Here is a 24714-nt window from a genome sequence, read left to right on the forward strand (position 1 = left end):
GTCCCGGCCTCGGCTCTGCGCGCCCGCGTTCCAGGCACCGCAGCCAACAAGTTCGGGACGAGACTGACAGCTCGCTCGCCCATTCGTCACCCGCGCACCTGCATATTCATAAGGGGGCGGGGCCTCGCCGTGGGGTGGGGCTGTGGGGGGGTGCTGGGGGCTCCCTGGGCTTTAAAGGAGGCGAGGGCGCGGTCTGCGCGCCGCGCGGCGGGGCGCGGGGCCACCGAGCTGTGGCTTCTCCTGTGCCCAGGCTCGCTGAGGTGTGGCCTTTTCTGCTCCAGAATTCACGCTCGGGTTAGCAGCCTAGGAGTGGGGCGCCCCCTGAGGTCACCATCATGGTCCCCACCCATCAGAGCGCAGCCAGTCTCGCTCGGCTCTTGGTCCCAAAGGAGATGCTGCCTGCTGAACGCAGGAGGATTTTGCCCCCATGCAGGGCGGGTGGGACCCGAGTAAGCCCAACTCCTGGTGCGCCCCCTTCCCCTAGGAATCTCCTCGGCACCTCAGCCTCCTACCGCCTCCATGCCGGCTACAGGGGGCGCTGCTCCCCTCCGACGCCCAGCCCTCCCCTCCTCCAAGCGCACAGGTTGAGTAGTCAGTCAACAAATGTCCTTCCTGCAGGCTGTTTCCAGCTCGGAGCTGAGGTGAAGGTGGACATCGTCAGACTCTTATCTTCAAGAACTCGCCCGCCAGAGGTCCAAATTTGGGGGGAAGGAAACGAGAAGAAAGACAGTGGTCCATGTCAAGAGAGCTACCCAAAGAGGATTTTCCAGCAGTTTGGGAGTCTAGGTCACAGGGCCTAGGTATCCCACCCCTCCACTACCATCTCTTGAGCCTGTACCTAGGTGAGCATCTCCTCCACATGTCAATATCAAGGGTTCCTAGTCTACAAACCGCCTCTATTCCACTCAGCGGAGCCCTTTCCAGTGTCAATGGTAACCCTAGTGATTAGAAATCCCTACCCTTCAAAACCCCACAACAGCTGGGTTGGCCTCTCTCCAAGGCTGCTCTCCCAAGTTTCCCCTACTGGACCAAGTCACTGCCAGAGGACTTCCTGGGGGAGGGGGAAGTTCTGATACAGGTGAACCAGAGGCGCAGTAGAAGCGGGCCAGGGGTAGTAGCCTCCTTCCTGGACATTGCCTGGCAGCCCACACAGGGAGCCAAGCTCCAGTTCACCTGCCCGGCCACTATCTAACGGCTCTCTCCAAGATCTGCAGATGCAGCAGGCCTGAAAGGATGGGCCAGCATCCCCCATACTGGCAGTGCTCCCACCCCAACCTGAGCGCAGGGAGCCGACAGGCAGGTAGGTTAGTGTGGAGGGGGAAACATTAGCCAGGCTTGGCTACACAGAGACCCCCACCAAATAAGGGGACTGGAGCGTGTTAAGAATCTTCCTGATGTTTGCATCCTTCAAGAGACACTCCCTTTGCAGATTCATCCTCATCTTCCCTCTGACCTGGAGGCCACAGGGGACACAGGAGCCTTAGCTTCCAGTTTGCCTGTGTTCACCATCTCTCTGGGGCACCCAGCCAGGCTGTGAGCTAAGCAGCCACAGCCCTGGCCTAGCTACAGGGACCTCTCTGTCTAAAGGTGGATGATAGCTTAGACGTAAATTGTGACCAGCAAACCATAAGAGTGTAAAACCAAGTGCCTCCACCCCCTACCCCCTGCCATTGCCATGAGACCCAGATGGTGGGGCAGCAAGGTGAGGAGAAGGAATGACATGCCAATGTCCTGCGGCCGAAAAGAACCTGACAAGGGCTTGTGGGGACCAAATACCCAAACTAGAGTAGATGGCAATGCTGCAGACTTCCCGCAGACAACAGTGGGAGTCACAGAGAGCCTGGCTGGGCTGTATCCCTCATGACTTACATTCTCAACAAGATTCCTGGTTGTGGCATGGAGGACGCAAGGGGAGGTCAGGGGGATGCCATGGTGCTGTTGAGAGGCACAGGTGTCCAGGGCAATATCTAGGGTATCTAGGCAGTGCAGGGGTAAAGAGAGGGAGTTCAACATGAACTAGAACCCAGGGACAGCCCTGTAGCCCATCCCTGTGTGCCTCCCTGTTTCCTGCTATCAGGCAGCTGTGGGAGGACAGGCCAGCAGGCAGAGCCACGGTATGCTAACATGGGTTCCTGGGTGACTGCCTGACTCAGCCTACCCCCATCCCCACCACCCCTGCTCAGAGCTGATTCTGAGGCCCAGGGAAAGATTCTTCATCAGGCTAAGACACAGGACTCACCTTGTAGGAACACAACATGCCTTGGGAAGCAGGGAGATGTGGATTAGCTGCCCCCACCCCCATCTATCCAGGCCCTTTGTGAGTGAGACCTGGGTCTCCTTGGTTAGAAGAACAGCTGGTAAATATTAGGTAGTATATTCAATACCTGGGTGACACCTGCCATGACCAGGTGTCATCACCACAGTGGTGACGACCTCCTGACCTCCTCTTCCTGATGTCTGGGTGCCACAACCTTACCTGACAGTGACCAGGAGATGCTGGAGGTATGAAAGGTGGTCACTTGCACTGAAGTCCCCTCCCCACACAGATTTCTGCAGCCCTCGGGCAGAATTGCCAAGGGCAGCGAACCTGCGTGTGGAGAACTGTTCCCTCACATACCCTAAAAACCTTACGCTTGCCTTCATGCCGCTCCCAGCATACTTAGGGAACCCTGACCTGACCCTGCAGGGTCAGCTGCTCTGCCTGTTCAGGAAGGCCTTCATCACCCATTGGGAATGATACCCTTTGGCCTCCCACCTGGTGGCTCTCTCCAAGATCCCTAGCACTAGGGTCTGGGCATGTTTTGAATGGGTGCTTAGCTTGAGCTGGAGAGGCAGAGAGGGGCCTCAGGAGCTGGCTGAAGGATGAGGCAACCCAGGATTTGGACAGAGCTGGCTGGGCTTGGGAGTGAGCTATGCTTCCGCCTATGTCCTGTGATGCTAAATATAGCGCCCAGGGAGGGGAGTTTCCGGTTACAGTCCCCCCCCACCCCAAGCTGGGAAATCAATGCCAGCTCCATTAGAGGCAGCAACGGTGCCGGCTGACCTGCCCGCTAGCCTGCAGATCAGAGTGAGGGACTGGACTTTACCCAAGTCCAGGTGCCCTGACTCCTAACCCATCCTCCAGACTGGCAGAGCCCTCCCCTACTCTGCCCGTCAGAGAGCGAACATCCAAGGGCAATCCTGAGGGTCACAGGATTCTGATGGTGGGCATCAGGCATGGCTGTGGCTGGATATACTCCTGGGACCATCAGGATGAACCTGGGTCACTATGCCCCCCACCCCCCTGTATTTAGCTCCTGTGGCTGCTTGTCTGGCTGGGCCCCACCTAAATTGCTACAAACATTTGCATACAGGTGGTGCTATCTGAGCAGTCCACAGTCACACCCACCTGGGGCATAGGGGCGGGGTGAAGCCGGTGCCCTCCATCCTCCAGGGCAGGACAGGGGGCTGTAAGAAGACAAAGGGCCCCTCACCCACCTCAGCATCCCTATCTTAATGTCTACAATTAGGATTCCAGCACTTCAGCTCCTGGCCTCATACAAGGTGACACTGGGACACAGAGCCCCAGGACATGCTCACAGACAGGTCATTACCTGAGCTTCACTGTAATGAGTTAGAGAGGAGAAAGGGGTATCCTGCCAGGGCCATGACCTTGGCTGATCCCCACCCCCCAGGACGTCATAGAAGATGCTGACTCCCAAGACAAGCCAACTTACAGAACCCTTAGATGTACCTTTTGCAGTGTGTGGGGGGGGCTATGTATTTGCCTGTGGTCCAAGCAGCTGGCTAGGTGGGACAGCATGCCCTCTGTCCATGTTAGGCACCCTGTGAACCTGGAGGAAGACTCTGTGCACCTGCATGCCTCTCATGTAGCCCCAACCTCAGGCCACAGAGCAAGGACAGCAGCATGGCAAACCGTCACATTCCTAAGGCAGTTCCACGCAAGACCAGGCCACCCACACTAAGATGACCGCAGACATTACTTATGTCCTGCAGGCCAAGTGAGGTCACATGGCCCATAAGTCACAGAGAGGGCACTGGAAACACCAGATACAGAGTATCCCTGGCAGTAAGTTCCTGGACAGTAGCAGTGCAGTTCGAGCCCAGGCATGGCAGGGACCCTGTATCTGCCCAGATCAGGCAGTACACACTCTTTGGAATGGGCAGCACTGTGCCCATTTCCTCTCAACTGAGGCCAGGCTCAGTCTCTACTGCAGATACAACTCATGTTGTGCACAGTGAATGGTGGCCCCCTGGTCCCCTCCTGAGTTGGCTACTCCACCTGACAGTATCCCAGGCTTGTTGCACCAGCCCACCTGCAGCCCCCTGCCTCCCAGAGCATCCACTTGCATAGTCTGAGGAGGAACAGAGGGATTTATAAGGAGATAATGAGGTTTTGCTACCCCTCAAGACACTGCTCCTCACCCAGGTCATTGTGCTAAAGGCCAGTGGCCATCAGTGAAAATTATACAGGCTTTATTGAGTGTGCAGAGCACAAGGACAAGTGGGTGGGATCAGCCTGTCCAGTCCCAGGGTCTCATTGGAGACTCAGGTGGGGAACCACCTGGCTAAAGAACCAAGAAATAGCAAAGATAACGCCGAGAGTCTTGGGGATATTGGGGTTGTCTGCGAAGGCCTGGGCATCATCCAAGTTCAGATGTACCACCTCGATGAGTTCTCCTTCCTCAGCCAGGCCTCCACCAGGCCCACTTCGCTGGGCATCTGTCACCTCTGCGTAGAACATGGTCTGCCTGGAGCTAGTCAGTCCTACTCCAGACCTGCCAGGTAGAACAGGGAAGGCTGAGACACCACGGTGACCCTGCCAGCCACCCTACTTCCATGCTTCTTTCTCTGGCTTTCTGATGGGCAGAACTCTGAGTGGCTTCACCCTTCCCAAATACCACTCCTGGTGGGTGCATCCATGTCATTTATGCTTCTAGAGCGGGGGCACCCGATGCATGTTGGGCATGCCTTCTGTCACTAGGCTATCATATGGCAGAGGAGGGGTCTCATGCCAATGCAAAGAGCACTGAAATGATCTTAAGGACAAATTTGATAAGTGGGCTGGAGGTGGCTCAGTCACCAAATGGCTAGGCTTGCCAGCCATCAAAACTGTCAAGACGAATATGATAACTGACATTTAGGGGGAAACAAAAATGTCAGAGGCATCTTACAAAGAACCTGCTTGGCTACCTGACTGAATTCATCCCAAGAGATACCTGCGTAGGCCTGGCCTAATGGAGACACACAAGACAGCTTCAAGCTCAAAATTTGAGGAAGTCTGAGGCTCTCTGTTAACAGAGATCAGAACAAGCTGCTGTGTTGTAAGGGGGTAAATGGCAGGAGCCTGCAGGCATCACTGAGATCTGAGAGGGTTCCAGGGCAACAGCCAGCCAGGAAGTGGCCTCTACCCCACAGCCACAGGAGTTGGAGTCTGCTATCTTTGCACCTGGATGGATCGTGGATATGGCTGGCAGCCCTGGGTGCAGCTTTTGAGACCCTGCGTGGAAGATCAAGGACCCTGGCTGGAGACTAGATACGCAGAAGCCATGAGGTCCTAAGCAAGTAGAACTAGAATCTGTTCCCTAGGCCCCTCCCTGCCCACGACTCCTGCTGGGTACCCAGGACCTCTGACTTCTGTTTAGACCCAAGTCAGCCCGACCTACATCAGGGGCTCCTGATTGGCTGGGGAGCCATGGAGAGAGAAACCAGGGACTGGGTGTGGTGGTGGGGTTCACGGGCCTCTTTGCATAAAGACCAGATCCAGCACAGTTCCAGACAGGTAGAGGTGGGAACTCTCAGCAGGACACTTCATGGAGGCAGGAGCAGAACTGGGAAATACTCAAGGATGCCAACCCCCAAGAGGAGGACACCCCCCCCAAGACTGACCATGCCCAGATATCCCTTTATCCCCACAGACCCCTACCTGATGGTCCATTTTCCTGGTAGTCATGCCTTATACCTATGATTGGAATCAGCCAATCTGTGCAGCCTCCAGCCTCAGTTTCCCTACCTTATGAGGGAGCCAGCTCCAGCCTGTGGTCTGGTCAGGCCAGAGGCTGCCTCCAGCCTTAGCAGGCTCTAATGTCATTCACACAACAAAGCAACAATAGGGAAACCCCTTAGCTTCCTCCCCTGGGTCTAGTCATGTATGGCTACCAAGGGAGTGAACTGGCTTACTTCTGGTCTTGGGGAGGGAACTATGGGTAGGCTCTGGTCTGTTCCGTCCCAGTAAGGCCCATAGAGACAGATGTTCTGACTTTTACTTAGCCTTACCCTCAGTCATGCTTCCTCACAGCCACACCCTCCTCTTCAAAATATAAGTCTGAGCAGAACAATCACTGTCCGGAACTGTCCCTGGCTCTCTAGTACCTTCAGTCAGGACACAGTCCAGAGGCCCTGCCTATGAAACCTCTCAAGACAAGGTTCCCTTGTGCTCAAACATCTGCCAGGACCCCCTGGCTAACTTCCTTCCTGCCTTCCATCCCTGTCAGCTCCACACACTAGCCAAACTCCTATGAAGATCAGGTTCCTTAGATTCCCTTGTCCTAAACACTGCCATGTTGGAAGTTGAAGGATCCAAGCATCACTGGCTGTCCACATGGAGGGGACAAAGAAAAGGGGATAGACCAACCCTTCAGAGGCAAGATGGTCAACACTGGATCCAACATGGTCCAGCCACAGCTAGGTGCTACAGGGTGAGGTTCAGCCCTGGCTGTGTAGAGTGTGCCAGAAGAGAGAGGACAAGAACTCTAGTCCTTCATGGATGAAGGTGGACTCAGGCCCCTGTAAAGGTGGTCAGAAGGTGGTGCTCAACCTTTTGGGGTGACCCTCTTTCTGCCCTAAGAGCTCAGCTGTCAAGGATCCACACAACATCCTGAGGCAAGGAGTGGCTTCTCATTTGAGGAAGGTAGTCCTGGTTGGCTGCCTGAGGGAAGCCTGAAGGCCCCTGGCACCTAGGCTTCAGTAAGGGGTAGTTCCCTCCTCCCTCCCCTCTTCGGGACTCATCCTTCCCTCTCATTCCTGAGCCACCGGCTGAGAACAGAGCTGTGACTCACCCCACCCCCAGCGCCCGGTGCTTAATCCTACAGGAAGTGGGGCATCTGTCGGCAGCAGCTGCCACCCGGAGCCCAACCCCACATGTCTGGGACTGCAGGGTAGGGGCACAGGGTTGAACATGCTCCAGAACCAGCCCCAAAGCACCCTAGCCTAGGAGCTGAGGCATGGGCCATCAACCCTCTTCCAGTCCCGTGCTTGTACACCCTCAGGGACAGGGTTCTCACCCACTCGCTGGCAGCCTGTCTTATCCCTTACACCACTTGGTAGCCCCCATCCCTGCCAAACCTCCTTACATGTACATGGCAATTTGGCGCAGATCGGTGGGGTCCAGGTGATAGCCACATTCTTCCCAAGCCTCCTTGCAGGCTATTTCTTCCAGTGAGAGCCCAGGCTGGTCCACGATGCCAGCACAGAGTTCCACCATGACTCCCACTGAGCCAGGCAGTGCTGGCTGGAGTTCTTGGGGCTGGTCCCCGTTCACAGCTGCCAGAGACCCTGGGAAAAGGCGTTCCACCTCGCCTGCATATACAGCTGGTATGGGAGAAAGGACAGTCATATGGTGCTCACCTCAGGGTAATCTACTCTGGGCCAAGCACCTCTTGCGGAGCCTCAGTTTCCCCTAAAGCCACCACAGCTTCAGCATTCAGATGCTCAGGATCGAGGGCCTGAAAGCACAGTGTAATTCCGCCTTCCCAACCCCTGCCCAGCCAGCTGGTCTCACCTGGCCGGAACTGCTTCACTAACACCAGGCTTCTCCGGGAGGAGTTGAACATGAGAATGGTCACACTGCACAGGAGAACGGAGCCCAGTAAGGACTTGCTCTCCTCTCTCCAGAGCCCCAGTTCCCATCCTCCTGTTCCTATGTTGCCTCCTCTCTTTCCTTGACAACACAGAAAAGGTGGTACCTTGCTTAGATGGGACACACAGTCAGTCCAATGCTCAGATAGGACACACAGTCAGTCCAGTGCTCAGATGGGACACACAGCCAGTCCAGTGCTCAGATAGGAAGGTCACACAGTCAGGCCAGGGGCCTGACCTGTTAAGTTCCAGTTTACAGAATAGGGGCAGGGGGAGACAATGTATTGGACAGCTGGGAAAGTGGAGGCCCCTGCTGGTCAGTTTCCCAACTGTCACGCCCCTCAAACCACATTAGCCCATTCTCTGGATCCTGAGGAGTAAGATCAGAAGATCTCTTCAGCCCTAGAAGGGCTAGCCTGCCACCAGGGGCCTGGTGTCCCCAGCTACTACATGACTTAGCCACCAGACCTCAGGGACATGAGAACCAGAGACTAGGTTGAGGTGTGTGGGGGTGTTTGAAGGCACCAAGGAGAGCAGAAACTGGGGGGTTCCGTAATGACCAGGCCAGCCCCTCTTACCTGTCATGTGTCTTCACGAAGTCCCAGGACTTCTGGACACCATTCTGAAAGAGACAGGGTAGGGTTAATGGCTGCCAGCAACAGACGAGGCACATGGGCCAGACAGACCCCAGTAGGGAGGCCCGACGCCTGCCTATAGCCATCAGGAATGGGCCGTGCAGCGGGGTGGGGGGGGTGGAGAGCTTTCCTCAGAGGTCAGGATAGCCTGGTGTTCTGGGAAGGATAAAGAAAAAACCCTGGGCAAAGGGCAGGAAAGGCATTTCATGAGCACAAAGTACTACAGAGACCTATGCTGCCACCAAGCGTGGGAAGGAACTAGGAGGATCCAGGAAGGGCAGATGTGACACCCTTAGGCAGAGCAGGGAGGATCCCAGATGGGCAGAGCCGAAGTCAGCTGTTCACTGCTGAAGCTCCCTTGGGCCAATGGACAGTTTACACTGCAGTTGTGGGTCTGGTGATATCAGATGGACAGTGGCTACTTGCTCCACCCTGCTTCAGGCTCAGGCTATCTCTTACACATCCCATAGTCCTGTGGATCCTGCATCTGGGGCAGGCAGTATAGTGCAGCCAGAATGGATGTCAACGGTGATCTGTATACAAGGTTAGGAAGGCCCCACCATTCCATCATCAAGATGTCATTTGGTAAGACAGGCTGTCTGGGGTCTGGAGACCCCTAACCCGTCTGCTTAGCCCACCTTTGGGTCATTCAGTGAGCCCTAGCCAGCCCTCCACACATGCTGGGGCTCCATCCAAGTTGCAAAATAGACAGGGGCCTGGGTCTCAGAGCCAGAGTGTGGCCTGGCAACAAAGAGGGAGGATGCTGAGGAACAGCCACAAGGGCTTCCTCCTGTTGGCCTACAGGTAGAGAAGGGTACTGCTACCGTGGGAGAGCCTCACGGGTGAGAGTCCGAATCAGAAAGACTGACTTGAGGCCTGCAGGCAGAGAGATCCTGGGCGGGTGGCAGCAGCCTGGTTTCCAGGGGGAGAAGAGAGCCAATGTCCTAGGCAGGTCAGGCTGCCCGGGAGGCCGTTGAAGCACCACCCCACGAGGCGAGCCCAGGCCTGCCTGACAGCCAGCCACCCAGGCAGGCTCCAAAGAAGGCTACTAGCCCAGGCTGCACGCAGTCAGTCGGTCTTGCCTACCCCCACAGCTTCTCCTCGGAAAGTCTCACTCCAAAGGACCCTACTGACTCAAGGTCAAACATTTTGTTAGAGCCGTGGGGGAGCCAGAGAAGCTGACACTGGTGCCGGAAGAGAGAAACAGGCCTAGAATGTAGTGGTGGACATCTGCTGTGTAGGGCCACTGGGCCACTGCTTTTGGTATCACTGTCTACCAGACCTCTTTTGGCCAGAAGCAGCAGTCAGGTAAAGGCTGCAGTTCCCTACCCATGGCCCAGCCTCAGTATCCCTCAGCTCCTGAGGAAATGCTACCCAGCCCCAGCCCTGAGTACCGCTGCTGCTGCTGCTCAGCTGAGCTCTGGTTACCAACGCCATCAGCGGAAATGTGAATGTGCCGGTGGGCTGCCAGCCAAGGCTGCACAACCACCCCACAGCACTTCCCAGGAAGTGAGGGAAGCACCGTTGTCACTAGTCACTGCAAAACTAGCCCGAACTACCCTGCTCCCACCAACTGCCCACCAGAGCCCCAGGGCCTGGGTGCCAACAGCTACAATGCCCATCCCATGTCACCAGCCAGTGAAAAGTAAAAGGAAAGTGACTCCCATGTCACTCAACTGAACCCAACTGCTCCCCCAAGCCTGTACTGCCCTTGGCTGCACCCTAGGAGAGGAATTCTATGCCCTTGGGTGGATGGGTGGGGGTACACATCTGTTTGTGCACAGCAAACACAGAGGGCCAAGAGGATCTTCAAGGCTGGAAGCCACCACGCTGGTGAGAGGGACAGGTGTAACAGGGAGGTTTGGGGGTGGGGTGCTGGGCACACACCAAGCCCTGGGTGGTTTGACCTGGGCTGAAACCCCTGGCAGGGTTACATTGATTAGGTCAGGAAAGCGGTGTGTATCGGACAGCACAGAGAACGGAAACAGGCAGTGTGCCAAAAGCAGAGGTCTGTTAGACAGGGCCATGCTGAGTAGAGGAAAAGACCACCTCACTGGAAGATCACAGGGCGAGAGAAGAGAGAGATGGCAGCGACTAAGCTCAACAAATGTTTTCTGTAGGCCAAGTGAGACAGCTATCTACTGTCCCTGTTGCTCTGAAAGCTGGGAAAGGTTGAGCGAGCTGGGAGGTTTCTGGGAGGCAGAAGCTTCTCCGCTAAGGCTTGAAGGAGGAGCTGAAAGGAAGGCGCAAAGGAGGGTGTTTCCCATCCCAAGGTGGGCTTCTTTTCCCAGAGTCCTTCCTGCCCAGATATCCAGGGTAATCAATAGGTCCAACTGCATAAAAGCATCGATGGGCGGTCAGAAATGGAAGGTCAGACAATCTGCCTTAGAGGGAAGAGAGGTTATCCTCGAATGTCCTTCCCTGGTCATTCCGGGTTGACTAGAGTCTGAAAACCGGCGGTCAGGACAGCAGAGGGGCGGAGCTCGTGCTCAGAGAACCCACTCGGGGCAGAGGCGTGAGCCCGGGGGGGCGGAGCCTAACGCTGGGGGGCGGGATCGCATTGCGGGCCTGTGGCGGGTTGGGGGCCTTGGAGGGAGTGAGCGCGGAAATACGCGCGCAGGGAGGATCACCTGGCGGTAATGCAGCGTGAGAGGCCGCAGGTAGGGCGAGCGAGAACAGAGGCCCACGGTCACCCCCTCGATGCGCTCCATGGGTGGCGTAGGGGAGAGTCTTCCGCAGACCAGAGCTGTCGGGTTTGTCTACGCACTTCTGGGCATGCCCAGTTCGCGCGGAGGGCGGGCCGGAGGGCGGGCCGCCGTGCCCAGGTAGCACCTGCAGAGTGCGGTGTGCAAAGGAGGAGCTGTCAGACTGGTCTCCAAGCCTGCATAAAGGGGGATGAGAACTGGGTAGGGTAGAGGAGAGCTTCATGATACATGAAGCCTCCAACGGGTAGGAATCAAAGGGGATCACGCGGTAGATGAGCCGAGTGGGTGCCTGTCTGTCCTGGTTAGTAACAACCCCCCTCTCCCCAAGCCTTGGGAACCAGAGCCGTCACTGGGGACAGTATCTCAGAAAAAGTCAGCAGAGAAAAGGCTGGGGAAGGAAGGCCAGAGGAAGGGCCCCAGCCCAGGCAGAGGCTTGACCTGGCCTGGACTGCCCCCTTTGCTCCCCCGACCCCGTGACCACGTCGGTTTGAGAGAAAGTGAGACTTGTCTCTGACAGTTGCTCTTCACAGATGCCATTCTGATCCTTACCACACTGCACACATTCTCCCAGCCAGCCAGGGCTTCAGACCTACTCCATCGCAATGTCAATCTAGACGGAGCCAAAGTCCCAGGCCCCTCCAGACTCAAGGGGAGGGGAATTCACATTATGGAGTACATGGTTCACAGGAGCCATTCTTGAAGACTAGCCAACACACACACACACACACACACACACACACACACACACACACACACCCCCACCTCTCCTAAAGAAAGCACTGTCCTTTCCAGCATTAGCCTGTCCACAAAGTGCCCTGGAGCTCTGAGTGACCACCAACCAGGAGTCCCTCTAGAAGCCGGCCCCAGCCAAAGGTGTCTTCCTGCTTCAAAGGCCTCCTTGCAGATGGTCCTCCCTAGAGTGTGTGAGGATCAGTCACAGACTCTTACCGGTGTCACCAGCAGTTCAGGCAAAGGTGGCAGTTAGAGGGCCTAGTGTCACTGGCTGGGGGCACCCACCCTGGCCACCTGGGCCTGCCCTGCAGGAAAATAGGAAGACCCTGCAACTGCACAGAGCCTTCTGTCGCTCCTGGTGGGGAAATCACTTTTTCCTGTTAGCATAGACTGGGGTGGCTAGGGTTTTTGAGATCCCTGGGTCACAGCAAATGGTTACCTTTGTGGAGGAGCAAGAAACACATCTGTCCACGGGATTTTGGCCAGGGTCCAGAGTGGTGCTGATAGATGGGTGGTCATAGTCTCCTTGGGAGCAATGCAGGAGCCTGGATAAAGAGGGGTTTGTCAAGAGAGGGAACATGAGAAGACACCATGCTGCCTGTGTCCCAAGACAAGAGAAGCCACCTCTGAGTCTGGCAAGCCTCTTCCAAGAGTTCCAAAGCTCCCACTGAGCGCATGCCCAGACAGTGCAGATAGCACAAGGCACAAGATCACGAGCCAGTGTCATGCCCTTACATCTGCTGGATTTCCGCAAGACAGACTTCTACAAGGTCATCTCAGGATGCCCCTGGCCAAGGTTCAGGTGTCTTCAGGCTTGTGCCTTCAGGTCCCAAAAAGGCCCACACTGTGGTATGTGCCCTCCCTTCCATTTCTGCCCCTGGTCTCTGCACTCTAACCCTTGCGTTCCCAGCGTCTCAGGACAATACAGTCACATCTGGGGGCCCTGGTAACTGAGGCCACTCTCACCTCAGGGTCTTGAAGCAGCCACAAATACAAAGTTCTCTTTGCCACTTTAAGCCCCAATGTGAACACAAAGCAGGCACACAGTAGGACATGTCCTGTGCCCAGGGAGCTGTAGGACACAGATGGTCTGCCCACTGCTGGCTTGAGGATGGGAGCTGCTCTTGGACAGTTTCCATCACCTGGATATGTCTAGGTAGGTGCTGGGTTCTACCAGGGTTCTGTGTTTTTCTAATGGGGTGACAGGCAGCCTATAGCTCTGGAGAATTAGAATCCCATACAGTGTGAGGATTCTAAGAGACAGAGTGGCTGGAAGGACTATGTCCAGGCTGGGAGACCAGGTAACTCTGGAACACAAAGGCCTTTTATTTCCAGTAACCTGACAGAGCTGAGGCCCTGCCCCTATCTTTCTGTGTCAGCTGTGGCAGAGCAGACAGATCTGGGAGAAATATTCACCCTCAGCTCTCTCTATGCAACCCCCATTCCAAGCAGAAGTCACACCCAGAACCCCTTGTTGGATGTGCTTATTCCACATAAAAGGGTGCTGTAGTCGGGTACAAAACCCTAGCTGGGATTAGCTTCTTCCAGCACTAGGGTTGTTTGCTGTCTGATGATCTCCAGGGGCTATTTCCAGCCACCTGTAGGCCGCTGAGGCCTTTGTGGGACTCACTTCTGCCTGCTTCCCTTGTGCTGGACAAGAGCCTGCGTGCTGTGTTGGCCAGACCTTCCAAGTGCCTGTGTATTTGCTTGGGGCGGCTAGGCTAGAGTTGCCAAGGAGCTGGGGATATAGGCCAAAGTCAAAGTGACTTCTAGGATAGAGAGAGACAAAGCAGTGCTGGCCCCGGTGGGTGGGGCTAAGGCTAGTGAAGTTCTCTACATGTCTGTCTTTTTCTGCATTTGGTTTTTTTCCAAATCAGATTCCACCCCACCTGCACTTCTCAGTGGTTTTGAGGGTCTTGCTGTGTAGCCCAACCCCACATCACCTGACAACGGCCTCTCAAGTGTTGGTATTACTGCTGTGAGTCACCACACTGGACTCTGAGCAGAGAAAGTTGTTCACTGTTCGATGCTGCAAGCCTGATGACCTGAGCTAAATCTCCGAACCCACGTCACAGTAGGCGAGAACTGACTCTCAATAGTTGTCGTCTATGTGATGACACCAGCACCCCTGCGGCCAACATCATACACGCTGTGCGTATGAATATACATGCCGCTCATAGTTGTCGGGCATCTTCCTCTCCCTCTGTCTACCTCCCCAAGGGCTGAGATTACAGACATGCACCCTGGTCTTTTTTGGGTGCTGGGATCTGAATGCAGGTCCTCACACTTGTGTAGCAAGTGCTTTGCCCACGGAACCTTCTCTTTAGCCCCTCAGAATAGATTTCCAGAAGAACAGGTTCCACACTAGCAGCTGTGACCTCAGCCATCCCGAGCACATCTTGGGCATGCGTGTATATTCTCTGCCAGGCTCTGTGGAGAGTTGTGGCAGGCTTCTGTGCAGTTAAAAGGAGAGGGCACAGAGTCAGGATATTGCCCAGGTTTTCTGGCTCAAGCAGCTGGAAGGAGGCCAGACTAGCAAAAGCAGGTTGTGGCGTTTTGCTGTGGGGTGGAGACTGGTTTTGGGCCTCTTCTGTGAGGCATCTCAGGGGACATGGGTGTCTACAGCAAAAGAATGGAGTTGGAGCCTTGCCAGGTACTAAACACAAAATTAATTCAAATGGATCAGAGGCTTGGATATAAGAACCAAAGTTTAAAACTCCAAGGGGGAAAAAAGGGGGCAGAGACTCGTGACGTTCAGCTTGTTAGTGACAGCCGAAGGGAAGCAGTCAGATGGACTTCATGAAAATGCGAGGTCTTGTTGGGCCAGTGGTGGCACACAGCTTTAATCCCAGCACTTGTGAGGCAGAGGCAAGTGAATCTCTGAGTTCAAGGCCAGCCTGAACTAAACTGCAGAGCGAGTTCCAGGTTAGCCAGGGCTACACAGAGAAAACTTGTCCAAAAAGAAGAAGGAAGAAGGAAGAAGGAGGAGGAGGAGGAAGAGGAGGAGGAGGAAGAGGAAGAGGAGGAGGAGGAGGAGGAGGAGGAGAGGAGAAAAAGAAGAAGAAGGAGAAGGAGAAGGAGAAGAAGAAGAAATAAAATCTTTGTGCACTGTGGAGCTAGGCGGTAGTGGCACACGCCTTTAATTCCAGCACTTGGGAGGCAGAGGCAGGTGGATCTCTGTGAGTTCAAGGCCCAGCCTGGTCTACAGAGCTAGTTCCAGGACAGGCTCCAAAGCTACAGAGAAACTCTGTCTCGAAAAACCAAAAAAAAATTAATATGATGTGGATAGATGAATGAATATACAGATGTATACTCTGCCATGCAATGGATTGTTGCTAAGCCATAAGAGGAAATTGTGGCACATGCTACAAATGATGAGCCTAAAGTAAACCAGTCAGAAGAACCATGTGCTTCCACTCATGTGAGGTTCTGGAGTGGTCAGACTCACAGATGCAGGAGATAGAATGGGTGCCTGGGAGGAGTTGGGGAGTTGCATAGTGGGGACAAGATTTTACTTTGGGATGATGACAATGTTCTGGAATGAGCATAATGACAGCGAGCTTAATGCCACTGGACTATACACTTAATACAATTGCTACAATGGCCAGCAGTGCTGGCACTAACCTTTAATCCTAGCACTTGGGAGACAGAAGCAGCAGATCTCCGTGAGTTCAGGCCAGCCTGGTCTACAAAGGGAGTTTCAAGACTGCCAGGGCTACACAGAGAAACCCTGTCTTGAAAACAAACAACAAAGTGGTTACAATGGAGCCTGTTATCCCAGCACTGAAGGGGTGGAGGAGGCAGGAGTTCAAAGCCCCCATCTGCCACAAGACACTTTCTTAAAACAAGAACAACAACAAAAAAAATGATTACAACAGTAAATGTTGGGTGTACTTTAAGAAAAAAAACTCTCAAAGATAGCCTTGAACTTTCACCAATCCTCCTGCCTCAGACTTCCAAATTCAAGTGCTGGGATAATAGGTATACACCACATAGACCTCATCACCAGTGGGGAAGTGACTGAAGGAGGCCCCAGCTGTGCTCTTTACTGTACACAGAGAGCACTCCTTTGACTTTGCTGGGCATGTGTTACCTCTTCAACTAAGAATCATTTAAAATGGTTAAGATGGTAAATGTATTTTATGTATTTTACTCCCATTGCAACATTGAGGATGTGAGATATGTGTGGCAGGGTGGGTTCTGTGTCAGAGGTGAGTGGGGGAACTGCTCAGAGAGATGTAGGGAGAGGTGGCCAGAAAGGGGCATGAGCAACATATCTCACGGCCTTTGTTCGTGACCCCTCTAGAGGTACGGTGAGGCTCCTAAGGCCTCCCCATCATATCCATGGGACATCATGGCTGCCCCCATTCTCCTAATCTGTGCCAGGAGGCTCTCTTTGGGCAGGCATAGCTCTGAGTCACTCCTCAGGGCCACCTCTTATGTTGGATCTTTCCCTAGATGTCTAATCTTCTAATGCATGCTACTGCCCCAGGATCCCTTTCAGGCCCTCCAGGACACAGGACATGCTCCTGCTTTCTTCACTAGGACTGGGCTCTGTCCAGTGACCGCCTGTTCCTGTGAGTTGATCTCCCCACATGCCACTGTAGACTGGGTCTCCAGGAGACAGCTGTGTTGTAGATGGGGAACCAGGAGCCTCAGGTCTCCCTGCATGCTATCAGGCTGTGGACAGTTCTCACCTGCCCTCATTGGCTCTGTTGCTCTGTCCAAGGAAATGTGGTGACACCGAGTGGTCTAAGAGTATGTGTGCCCATATACAGGCCTGCACAAGTTAGGCCAAGCCTGTGAGTCTGTGTATGGTGCTGAAAATGAGCAGAGCTCTTGTGCTACTGACATCTTTGACCTGCAACCAAGGCCGTCCCGGCTCCCCCTAGCTAGCGTTGGAGAGTCCGCAGATGGGCAAGGATAGTATGAATACTGTAGACAAGTGGCCAGGATCTGGGCTGCAAGTGAAGCTTGGGGCATAAAACTCAAAAAGATTGCTCCCTCACCCTGCTGGGCTGCCCAGACACTCCAGAGCATGTCTAGCCAGAGAAGAGGTGTGGGGGCAAGGGACCAGCCCATTTGCCTCACTTGCTACTTCTATACTGCACTGTCCTAAGGGTGTTGACAGGGGGCGCCAGCATCCCCAACTTCCTATGAAGGGCCTTGTGTCTTAGGCCCTCTGTCAGGAAGTGCAGTCCTCAGTCACAGGTGAGCATCTGAGGACCAGTTGACACTACCCTACCCTGCCCCTCTCCACCTTTGTGCCCAACCCCGACCCCCAGCCATTACAGGGCCACCTCTTGCCACAGGGCATATACTGACTCAGAACCAAAGTAATCAGAGGGCTGGGGTCTGCAAGACTTGCTGGAGTGGACAGCTGCTGGATGAGCTACATGGTATGGAGGACAGTGGTCAGCCCTTGCTTCCCCTTCACTCCTGACCTCCACTCCCATGTGTAAGCAGCAAAATGCCTAGCTGATCTAGCCCCACCCCCCTAGGGTACCCCTCTTGTGGACGTGCTCCTGTCACCTCAGACTAGTGGCTGGACCAGGGCCCCACATTCTTAACCTCCAGGCGCCCCTGGGTCTCAAAGGGAAGCAGTTCAGCCCAGGGCCCTAGCCTCCTGGTTTCTGCAGGAGCCCACCCGGAAAGCCCTGGTCACGAACAATGCCTGCGTGTGACGGGCTTTCCCTCTGTGAGAGAAAATAGTTCCATAGAATGGCAGTTTCCTGCATTTGTGCCTGGGTCTTAAGGGGTGACTCATGCTTAGACCTCCCAGAAAGAGATGGCCCCAGAGCCCCTCCCCACCCCCAGCCCTCTTTCCCTGCAGCCCCTGCCCTCTTGGGCTTTGGGTCCCATCTCAGCACCACCATCACCTGGGCTAACAGAGGACATGGGAGCTTCCTACTGGAAGCCTAGATTCAAGTGCCAAGCGCTGCATGGAACCAGTAGGGAGATGCAGATAGATTACCAGGGACCAGAGAAGAGAGGCCAGTGGCTCCTGGTCCTGATAAGGCCACTGTTCTTTGGATGGGGCCCTGTGATGAGGACTGGCTACTGTCTGCGTGAGAAAGAATAAGGAGGGTCATAGGGGTGTGGACATCCCTCGACATGGGAAGGGTGAACAGTGGCAGCCAGGTAGGATCCCATGAAGGGGCAAGTCACTATGAGTGGCATGTAGCCCTGGGAGACCTAGGTATAGTGAGTACAGCCTCGGGAGAGCTGGGGCCATGCAGGGGAGTCTGTGAAGACAGAGCATGTCAGGGTACCTGGTTCTTCCAGCCTACAGCTGACACTGGGCAGCACACCCATACATCCCGGCATACCAATGTGCTCCAGGAGACCACTGTCCTGGTTCAGTCTTCAGCCCACCAGGCTGCCTTTCCAGATCTGTTTCTAATGTAGTGTAGTCTGCAGGAGGGTAAGGGACCCATGCTGCTCACTTCTAGCCTATTGTCCCTGTCTGGCCAGTTCTACCTGACCACCTATTTCTTAGGGCCTCTGGAACCTCACATAGGCCTCCCTTTCTTCCTTTTTAAAAAAATTTATTTGTTATGTATACAGTGTTCTGCCGGAACACATACCTGCACACCGGAAGAGGGCACCAGATTTATTATTATTATTATTATTATTATTTTTTTTTTTTTTGTTTTTCGAGACAGGGTTTCTCTGTGGCTTTGGAGCCTGTCCTGGAACTAGCACTGTAGACCAGGGCTGGTCTCGAACTCACAGACATCCGCCTGCCTCTGCCTCCCAAGTGCTGGGATTAAAGGCGTGCGCCACCACCGCCCGACTTTTTTTTATTATTATTATAGATGGTTGTGAACCACCATGCTGGGAATTGAACTCAGGACCTCTGGAAGAGCAAGCAGTCAGTGCTCAACCCCTGAGTCATCTCTCCAGCCCAGTCCTCCCTTTCTTCCCAATTCTTGCCTTCTCCTAGGGGCACCGCAGTACTCCGAAATGATGGTTCCAGCCTCTTCTGGGCTGACTGTGGTCCCCTGGCATGCTACTGCCACTCTCATTTCCAAGGTCCCTGATTCAGGCAGGGCTCACCCTACCCTCTCCTAAATGCACATCTTGACTTAACTTGAAGGAACACAGAAGGTTCGAGCTCAGGCCTAACTGCTTTCCTCTCCCAGACCTTGTGACCTCTGGCTGCTCACGGGCTTCCATCCCTAGAGGACCCCGGCCTCTGAGAGTGCCTGCTGCTTTCGAAGGGCCACTAGGCTCTGTCCTGTGGGATGCTGTCCGCCCATGCCTTCTTTCGTCAGCACAAACTTCACATCATGGCTAGAGAAGACTCAACAGACAAGACACGCCCAAGAGGCAAGGAGCTGGTTGGATGCCCATCAACTCACCTCGAGCATTCTTGGCCCCACTCTGCACTGAGGTGACTGCAGGGAATCTCTTCTCAACCCAGGGCAGCCTAATATCCCCAGCCACTTAGTTTGTGATGTCCTAGCATCCAGGACAGGTTCAGGTACTCTGAGCAGCTCTGCCCACTTGCCTAAGCCTTTTATTGCCAACTCCTTGTAGTATCAGCATCTATAGTATCAGCATGAGACCCCAGTTTTTGACCGGGGAGGGCAAGAACTTTTTTGCTCTATATTAGGTGGTCCTGGGTAGCTGGGTAAGCACCGCGGTGGACCGGTGGACTGGACCAGAGAGGGTGGATCCCCACAATGCTCAGGTGAGCAACAAGAGGACTCACACAGTCCATGGCACAGTTGAGTCCCAATGATTATTCTTGAGGGGACGCAATGGGAACGGAGTTTACACGTCCAGACATGAGTTCCATCAAAAATGGCGGTTCTTCTCTGAGCCGGTGACCCTGTGGCCGGCATCAGGAGGAGGCACAGACCTGGAAAGGGCACCGCAGTCTGGGGACCTTCCTCGGCCCCTCCCCCAGCTCTATAGGATCTGATCTCACAAACCCAGCCCCCACAACGGCTTCTCCAGGAGACATTCCGGCTCTCTCATCTACCCAACAGGCCTCGGACGCAGACGAGCCCCCGAGACAGGACCCCAGGCCAGGCTGGCCTCCGAATCTTGGTTTCCTGCCACCCGCACCCTGCTCGGTTCTGCAGGAAGTGGCCGCCTCCTGAACAAAGGGGCCGGCGGACAATGGCCATTGAATTGGGCTGGGGAGCTCGTGCGGAGACAGACCGCCAGCTGCCTGCGCTGATAAGACCCTGCACGCCGGCCCAGTAGGACGCGGAGCTGCGCGCGCGTTCGTCCCCTCCGTGCACCTCCACCGTAACCCACAGAAGCCGAGCGCGGCGAGAAGCCCAAGGCTCGCGGAGGCCTGCGCGTGGGTGGCTGGCTGGGGACCAATGGGAGTCGGAGAGCCCCGCTTTCAGACCAATCTCGGGAGCGCGCGGGGCAACAGAGCCAGGCACAGCTCACAACTCGGAACCGCCCCTTCTGGCTCCGCCCCTACGGCAGCTCCGCGCTACTCCTCCGGTGCTGCCTAAGACCACTAAGCAGCGGTCCTGTGTGGCTCTTGAGGGCTGGTGGGACGTTTTGACTTTTTTTTTTTCCTCCCAAAGCCTCAGAAGTGGGGCTGGAGAGATGGCTCAGAGGTTAAGAGCACTGATTGTTCTTCCAGAGGTCCTGAGTTCAATTCCCAGGAACCACATGGTGGCTCACCCAAAGCCTCAGAAGTAATCCGTGTTGGTGTTGGGAAACGTCCTCGCAGGGCTACGCTTCCCTCACATTATTTTGGGTGGCATGGGTGCCTGCGTGGCAGGCATGTAAGCATCGTCTAACCAGGCTGGCTGTGCGTGCTGCCTCGACTCCACTGATATGCGCACAGCAGGGGTACATCTCCAGACAGACACCCCCTTTGTCTTGCCCTTTACCCTCAGTGTGAAGATAGGGACAAATCATAAGCCAGGCCAGATTCCTCCTACTGGTGACATTGAGGATTATCCAACAGATAGACGTTGTGCACCCTCTGGGACCATATCTAGAAAACTCCTTGGGTCTCCAGCTCCGGAGGCCTGGATAGTTCACACTAGAGCCAATTCCAGAGAGGAGGAAAGTTGAGACTGTCTTTTTCCAAATCCCTAAGTCCCCACCCTAACCTGGGGCGGCTCTGCGGGAGCCCACAGAGCTGTGATTAGTTTAAGTATGAGGCAGGCCTCTGTAGTAGCTGTCAGAATGACAGAGCCATGGGAGAAAGACAGGAACTGGCAGGAGCAGGGGCAATGTCTGTAAGTCTGTGGAAAGTGAGACAGACCTCTCTGTTCCTGGTCAGAGTGAGATGGCCAGTGTCATTTCCAGTCTTGGCAGACCCTGGGCAGATGGCGCAGGGAAGGGTCTGCTTCCCTTGGCACTGTACTGCTCACAGCACTTCCTGCTTCGGCTCCATGACCAAGCAGCCCCTCCCCCAACAGGTTCAGGCCTACTGGTAGGTTTTCCCCCTACCCCAACCCTAAACTGGGGAGGGCAGAATGCAGCGGGTGGAGACAGAGGGACCCGCAAAGACTGCTGAAGCCCTCAGCTCTGGTCAAAGAGAGTAAGGAAGGCTTTTTACAGAAGAGATGCAGCAGCAGCAATGTAGACTAACTAGGGTCAGGGAAGAGCCAGGCGTTGGGGAAATGGGGAAAGGGTGGCACACGGGAGTGGCACAAGGCTGTCAGAGTGCTAGTGGGCTTGATGAGATGCCCTTAGCCCATCTGCACTACTTCTTGCACTGTTTGAGACCATTATGTTGGCAGCCCTGGCGAGGCCAGCCCTGTGAGGGAGCATGCCCATGTATGTGGTGACCACTTGCTAGGGCCCCAGGAGTTGGGTGCAAGTGACTAAGACTGTAGTGCCTGGAAGACAGTCAGGTGTGTGGCCCTGCTGACGCCAGGGTCAGGCTAAGCAGTCCCTCTGTGGCTCTGTTGGTGGACAGGCTGAGTGGCCGTCACCATAGCATGGCAGAGTGCTGCACTCATTGGGCGGCACTGGGACACCAACACAGGCTTTTGGGGGAGGCTCTCAGTAAGTATCATCTGGAGTCACATCAAAGACTCAGTGAGTGTGTCCTTTCCGGGAGTGCCCCATCTCCTGGGTGCCTGTGCACTCCTGACGTAGCCTGCTTAGGCTGATACACCTGTTCCAGTCTTCTTTGCATCTTGGCCTAGCATTGCTCACCTTCAGCACGCTTCCCCCGCCTCAAAGGCCCTTCTCCGAGCAGTTGCGTGAGATACTGTGTACCCGCAAGGTCATTTCTTGCTACACTGTCCAAAGGTGCAGTTAGACAAGCCATGGGACAAATGTGTCTTGTTTTGTGAGCCATCCAGGCCAGGCTGTGGACACCTGGGCCTGCAAAGGCAGATGCCTGCAGGTCTCCTGGCCCTACCACTCAGTCTTCAGGAAGTGGGAAGCCCTTGGCTTCCAACCCTGCCCTTTATCAGCCTTCATGGCTTCCTGCTGTAAAAGTGGCCTGCTCCCCCACCTTGGCGCCAGGACGTCGGGTCAGTGGTGACTCACCCAGCACCCAGCATGAGGACGCCTTGGCCCTATGTCCTTCTGCCTACCTTCACAGCACTTGTGCCTAGCCATTAGGTCTCAAAACAAGCTGGCTTCTTCTCCAAGAGCCTCACAACAGGGCACACCTCTGCTTCTGGGCCATAAGCTTGCCTCTGCTGAGTTGCTCCACTCTGCAAAAAGTGACACCCCAATCTCTGTGCACCTCTTATACAGATACAGCGTACCCATGCCGTTCCTCGCCATGGGTCCTGCCTACACCTCCCCACACCCTATGTCTTCATCATTCTTACCCTTACATGCTCTCTGTTGCCACCCAGGCCCCAAGTATGTGGAGACCTGCCTCTTCCAGATACTCAAGACTGCGCCCTGTTTGGGCATGGCTCTGGGAAGATGTGCCAGTGTAACTCGTATACATTTCCCACTCTAGGGCCTCAGGAAGGCTCTCCAAGTCCCTTTCCACCCTGAGTGCCTGCATTTCATGGGCTTGTCTCTGAGCATTAGTGGACTGCTAGCAGAACCCTGAGGTATGTTACCCTCCCCCCACCCCCGCTGGGAAAAACTGACCCTCCACCTTCACCACAGTGCACCCTTTACTAGTACATTCCAAGATCTGCTGTGTGTAAAGATGGGAGCTGGAGTCGAGGAGACCAGAGTGCCCTTGGCCCTTACATACAGAAGGCTGGTGAAAAAGGGGGAAGGAAAGGCTGTCTGGGTGGGCTCTTGCTTACAGGGAAACACTGCTCTCCTTTGCCTGTGAGATCTGTAATCCAGCCCTCAGGGCTTTCTGTCTCTGCCTGCTGATCCTGAGTGGAGGTGTGATGGTTAGTTGTTAATGTGACACAAATCATTTGACTTCACTGAGGAACTGCTGTCACAGGTTTGGCCTGTGAGCATGTCTGTAGGGCATTTTCTTGATTGATGTTTGATGTGGAAAGGCCCAACCTACTGTGGTCCATGGCATCTCTGGGAAAATGGTACTGGGTTGTCTAAGCAAGCAAGCTGAACAAACTTTGGAGAGCAAAATGGTAAGCAGTGTTCCCTCATGACTTCGTTCAGTGATGAACTGTGATCAGGACATGTAAGCCACATGAACCCTTTCCCTCTTCCTAAGGTGGGTTTGCTCAGCATTTTAAAATGACAACAGACCGGAGAGATGGCTCAGCAGTTGTTGCTCTTACAGAGGACTTGGTTCACTCTTGGGCACCGATGTGGCTCACAGCAATCTGAACTCATGTTCAGTTATCTGATACCCTTTCCTGACCTCAGCAGGCACCAAGCATACATATACCAGGCAAAACACTCTCACATAAAATAAATCTAATGAAAAAACTTTAAAACTCACAGCAAGAGGAAGCAAACTAGGACAGGAGTGTAACCCCGCGTTCCTCCAGCCTGGACAGCCTGTGTGCAGCCCGAGCCCGCAACAATGCCAATTCAACTTCTCAATCGGAGTCACTGCCAATGGGCTGGGAAATCTTGTTCTTGAACAGCAGTTTGTCTGGGGGCCCACCTGCCAGGGATGTCCCCCAGAAGCCCTCCACAGGCTGCTGAGCCTAACTCCACCTCATCATCCTAGATTCTTCTGTCCAGAGACCTCTACCAGAACCCATTTCCCCGCACATCCCCGTGAGCCCTCTGTCAGAGTAGTCCCTGTCTTCTTCCACCTCATATCCTGTGCTCTTCCAGCCCTCCAGGTCCATTCCGTTCCCACCAGCCACAGCCGTTTTTGGAATAGAGGAAGACCAGCATGCTATTCCACTCAGGTCCTGCCTAGGTGTCCAGCATGGCTTCACTGCTCTTCTGCTGGCCTCTGCAAAGTCTCATCCTATAGCCTATGTTGGCCCTGAACTTAAATTGATCCTATCTCAGCTTCTAGCACTTTGCCACCCCTCAGGTGTCAATGGACAGATACAATTGTGTGCTAAATCTCTCCCACAAGCAGCCTGAAGGAGAGGCCTGGCTGTTCCCTGCTGTGCCACTGGCTTTACTCGGAGGCACTGCCAGCCAGAGTCTGCTCAGTGAATAACTCACAAATAACTGAGAAATATTTCGAGCCTTTTTTGTGTTTGTGTGGTTGGAGTGACTATTCTGGTCAAAGTCCTGTGGGAGTCGAAGTTCCTGGGGCCTTGGGGTGCGGCCTCTCGGCTGAGGGACACTGTCACTCAAGTGAGAGTGCGTGTTGCTGACACAGGGGACACCTGATGAACCTGCTTTCCATTACTTTTTTTGTTGTTTTTTGAGACAGAGTTTCTCTGTGTAGCCCTGGCCATGCTGGAGCTCACTCTGTAGACCAGGCT

At 54.6% G+C, this 24714-nt stretch overlaps 1 protein-coding gene across 1 annotated transcript; it reads right to left on the reverse strand.

Annotated features, from left to right (window-relative positions):
* Positions 1-4455: 4455 nt before the first annotated feature.
* Nudt14 (nudix hydrolase 14) lies at positions 4456-11282 on the reverse strand. The gene is made up of 5 exons (XM_005343623.3): positions 11123-11282; positions 8436-8479; positions 7781-7845; positions 7353-7590; positions 4456-4778 (listed from the first exon to the last, which is right to left on the reverse strand). The coding sequence occupies exons 1-5, from the start codon at positions 11201-11203 to the stop codon at positions 4538-4540; spliced, it is 669 nt and encodes a 222-aa protein (XP_005343680.1). The 5' UTR covers positions 11204-11282; the 3' UTR covers positions 4456-4537.
* Positions 11283-24714: the final 13432 nt, after the last annotated feature.

This window comes from Microtus ochrogaster, chromosome 1 (assembly GCF_000317375.1).
Source record: "Microtus ochrogaster isolate Prairie Vole_2 chromosome 1, MicOch1.0, whole genome shotgun sequence".
Classification (NCBI taxonomy): Eukaryota; Metazoa; Chordata; class Mammalia; order Rodentia; family Cricetidae; genus Microtus; species Microtus ochrogaster.

Coding starts and splice junctions, on each gene's coding strand:
- Nudt14 (XM_005343623.3), bottom strand. CDS start 11,203: ATGGAGCGCATCGAGGGGGTGACCGTGGGCCTCTGTTCTCGCTCGCCC. Junction 8,480..11,122: donor TCACGCTGCATTACCGCCAG/GTGATCCTCCCT, acceptor TGTCTCTTTCAG/AATGGTGTCCAGAAGTCCTG. Junction 4,779..7,352: donor CGCCAAATTGCCATGTACAT/GTAAGGAGGTTT, acceptor TCTACCTGGCAG/GTCTGGAGTAGGACTGACTA.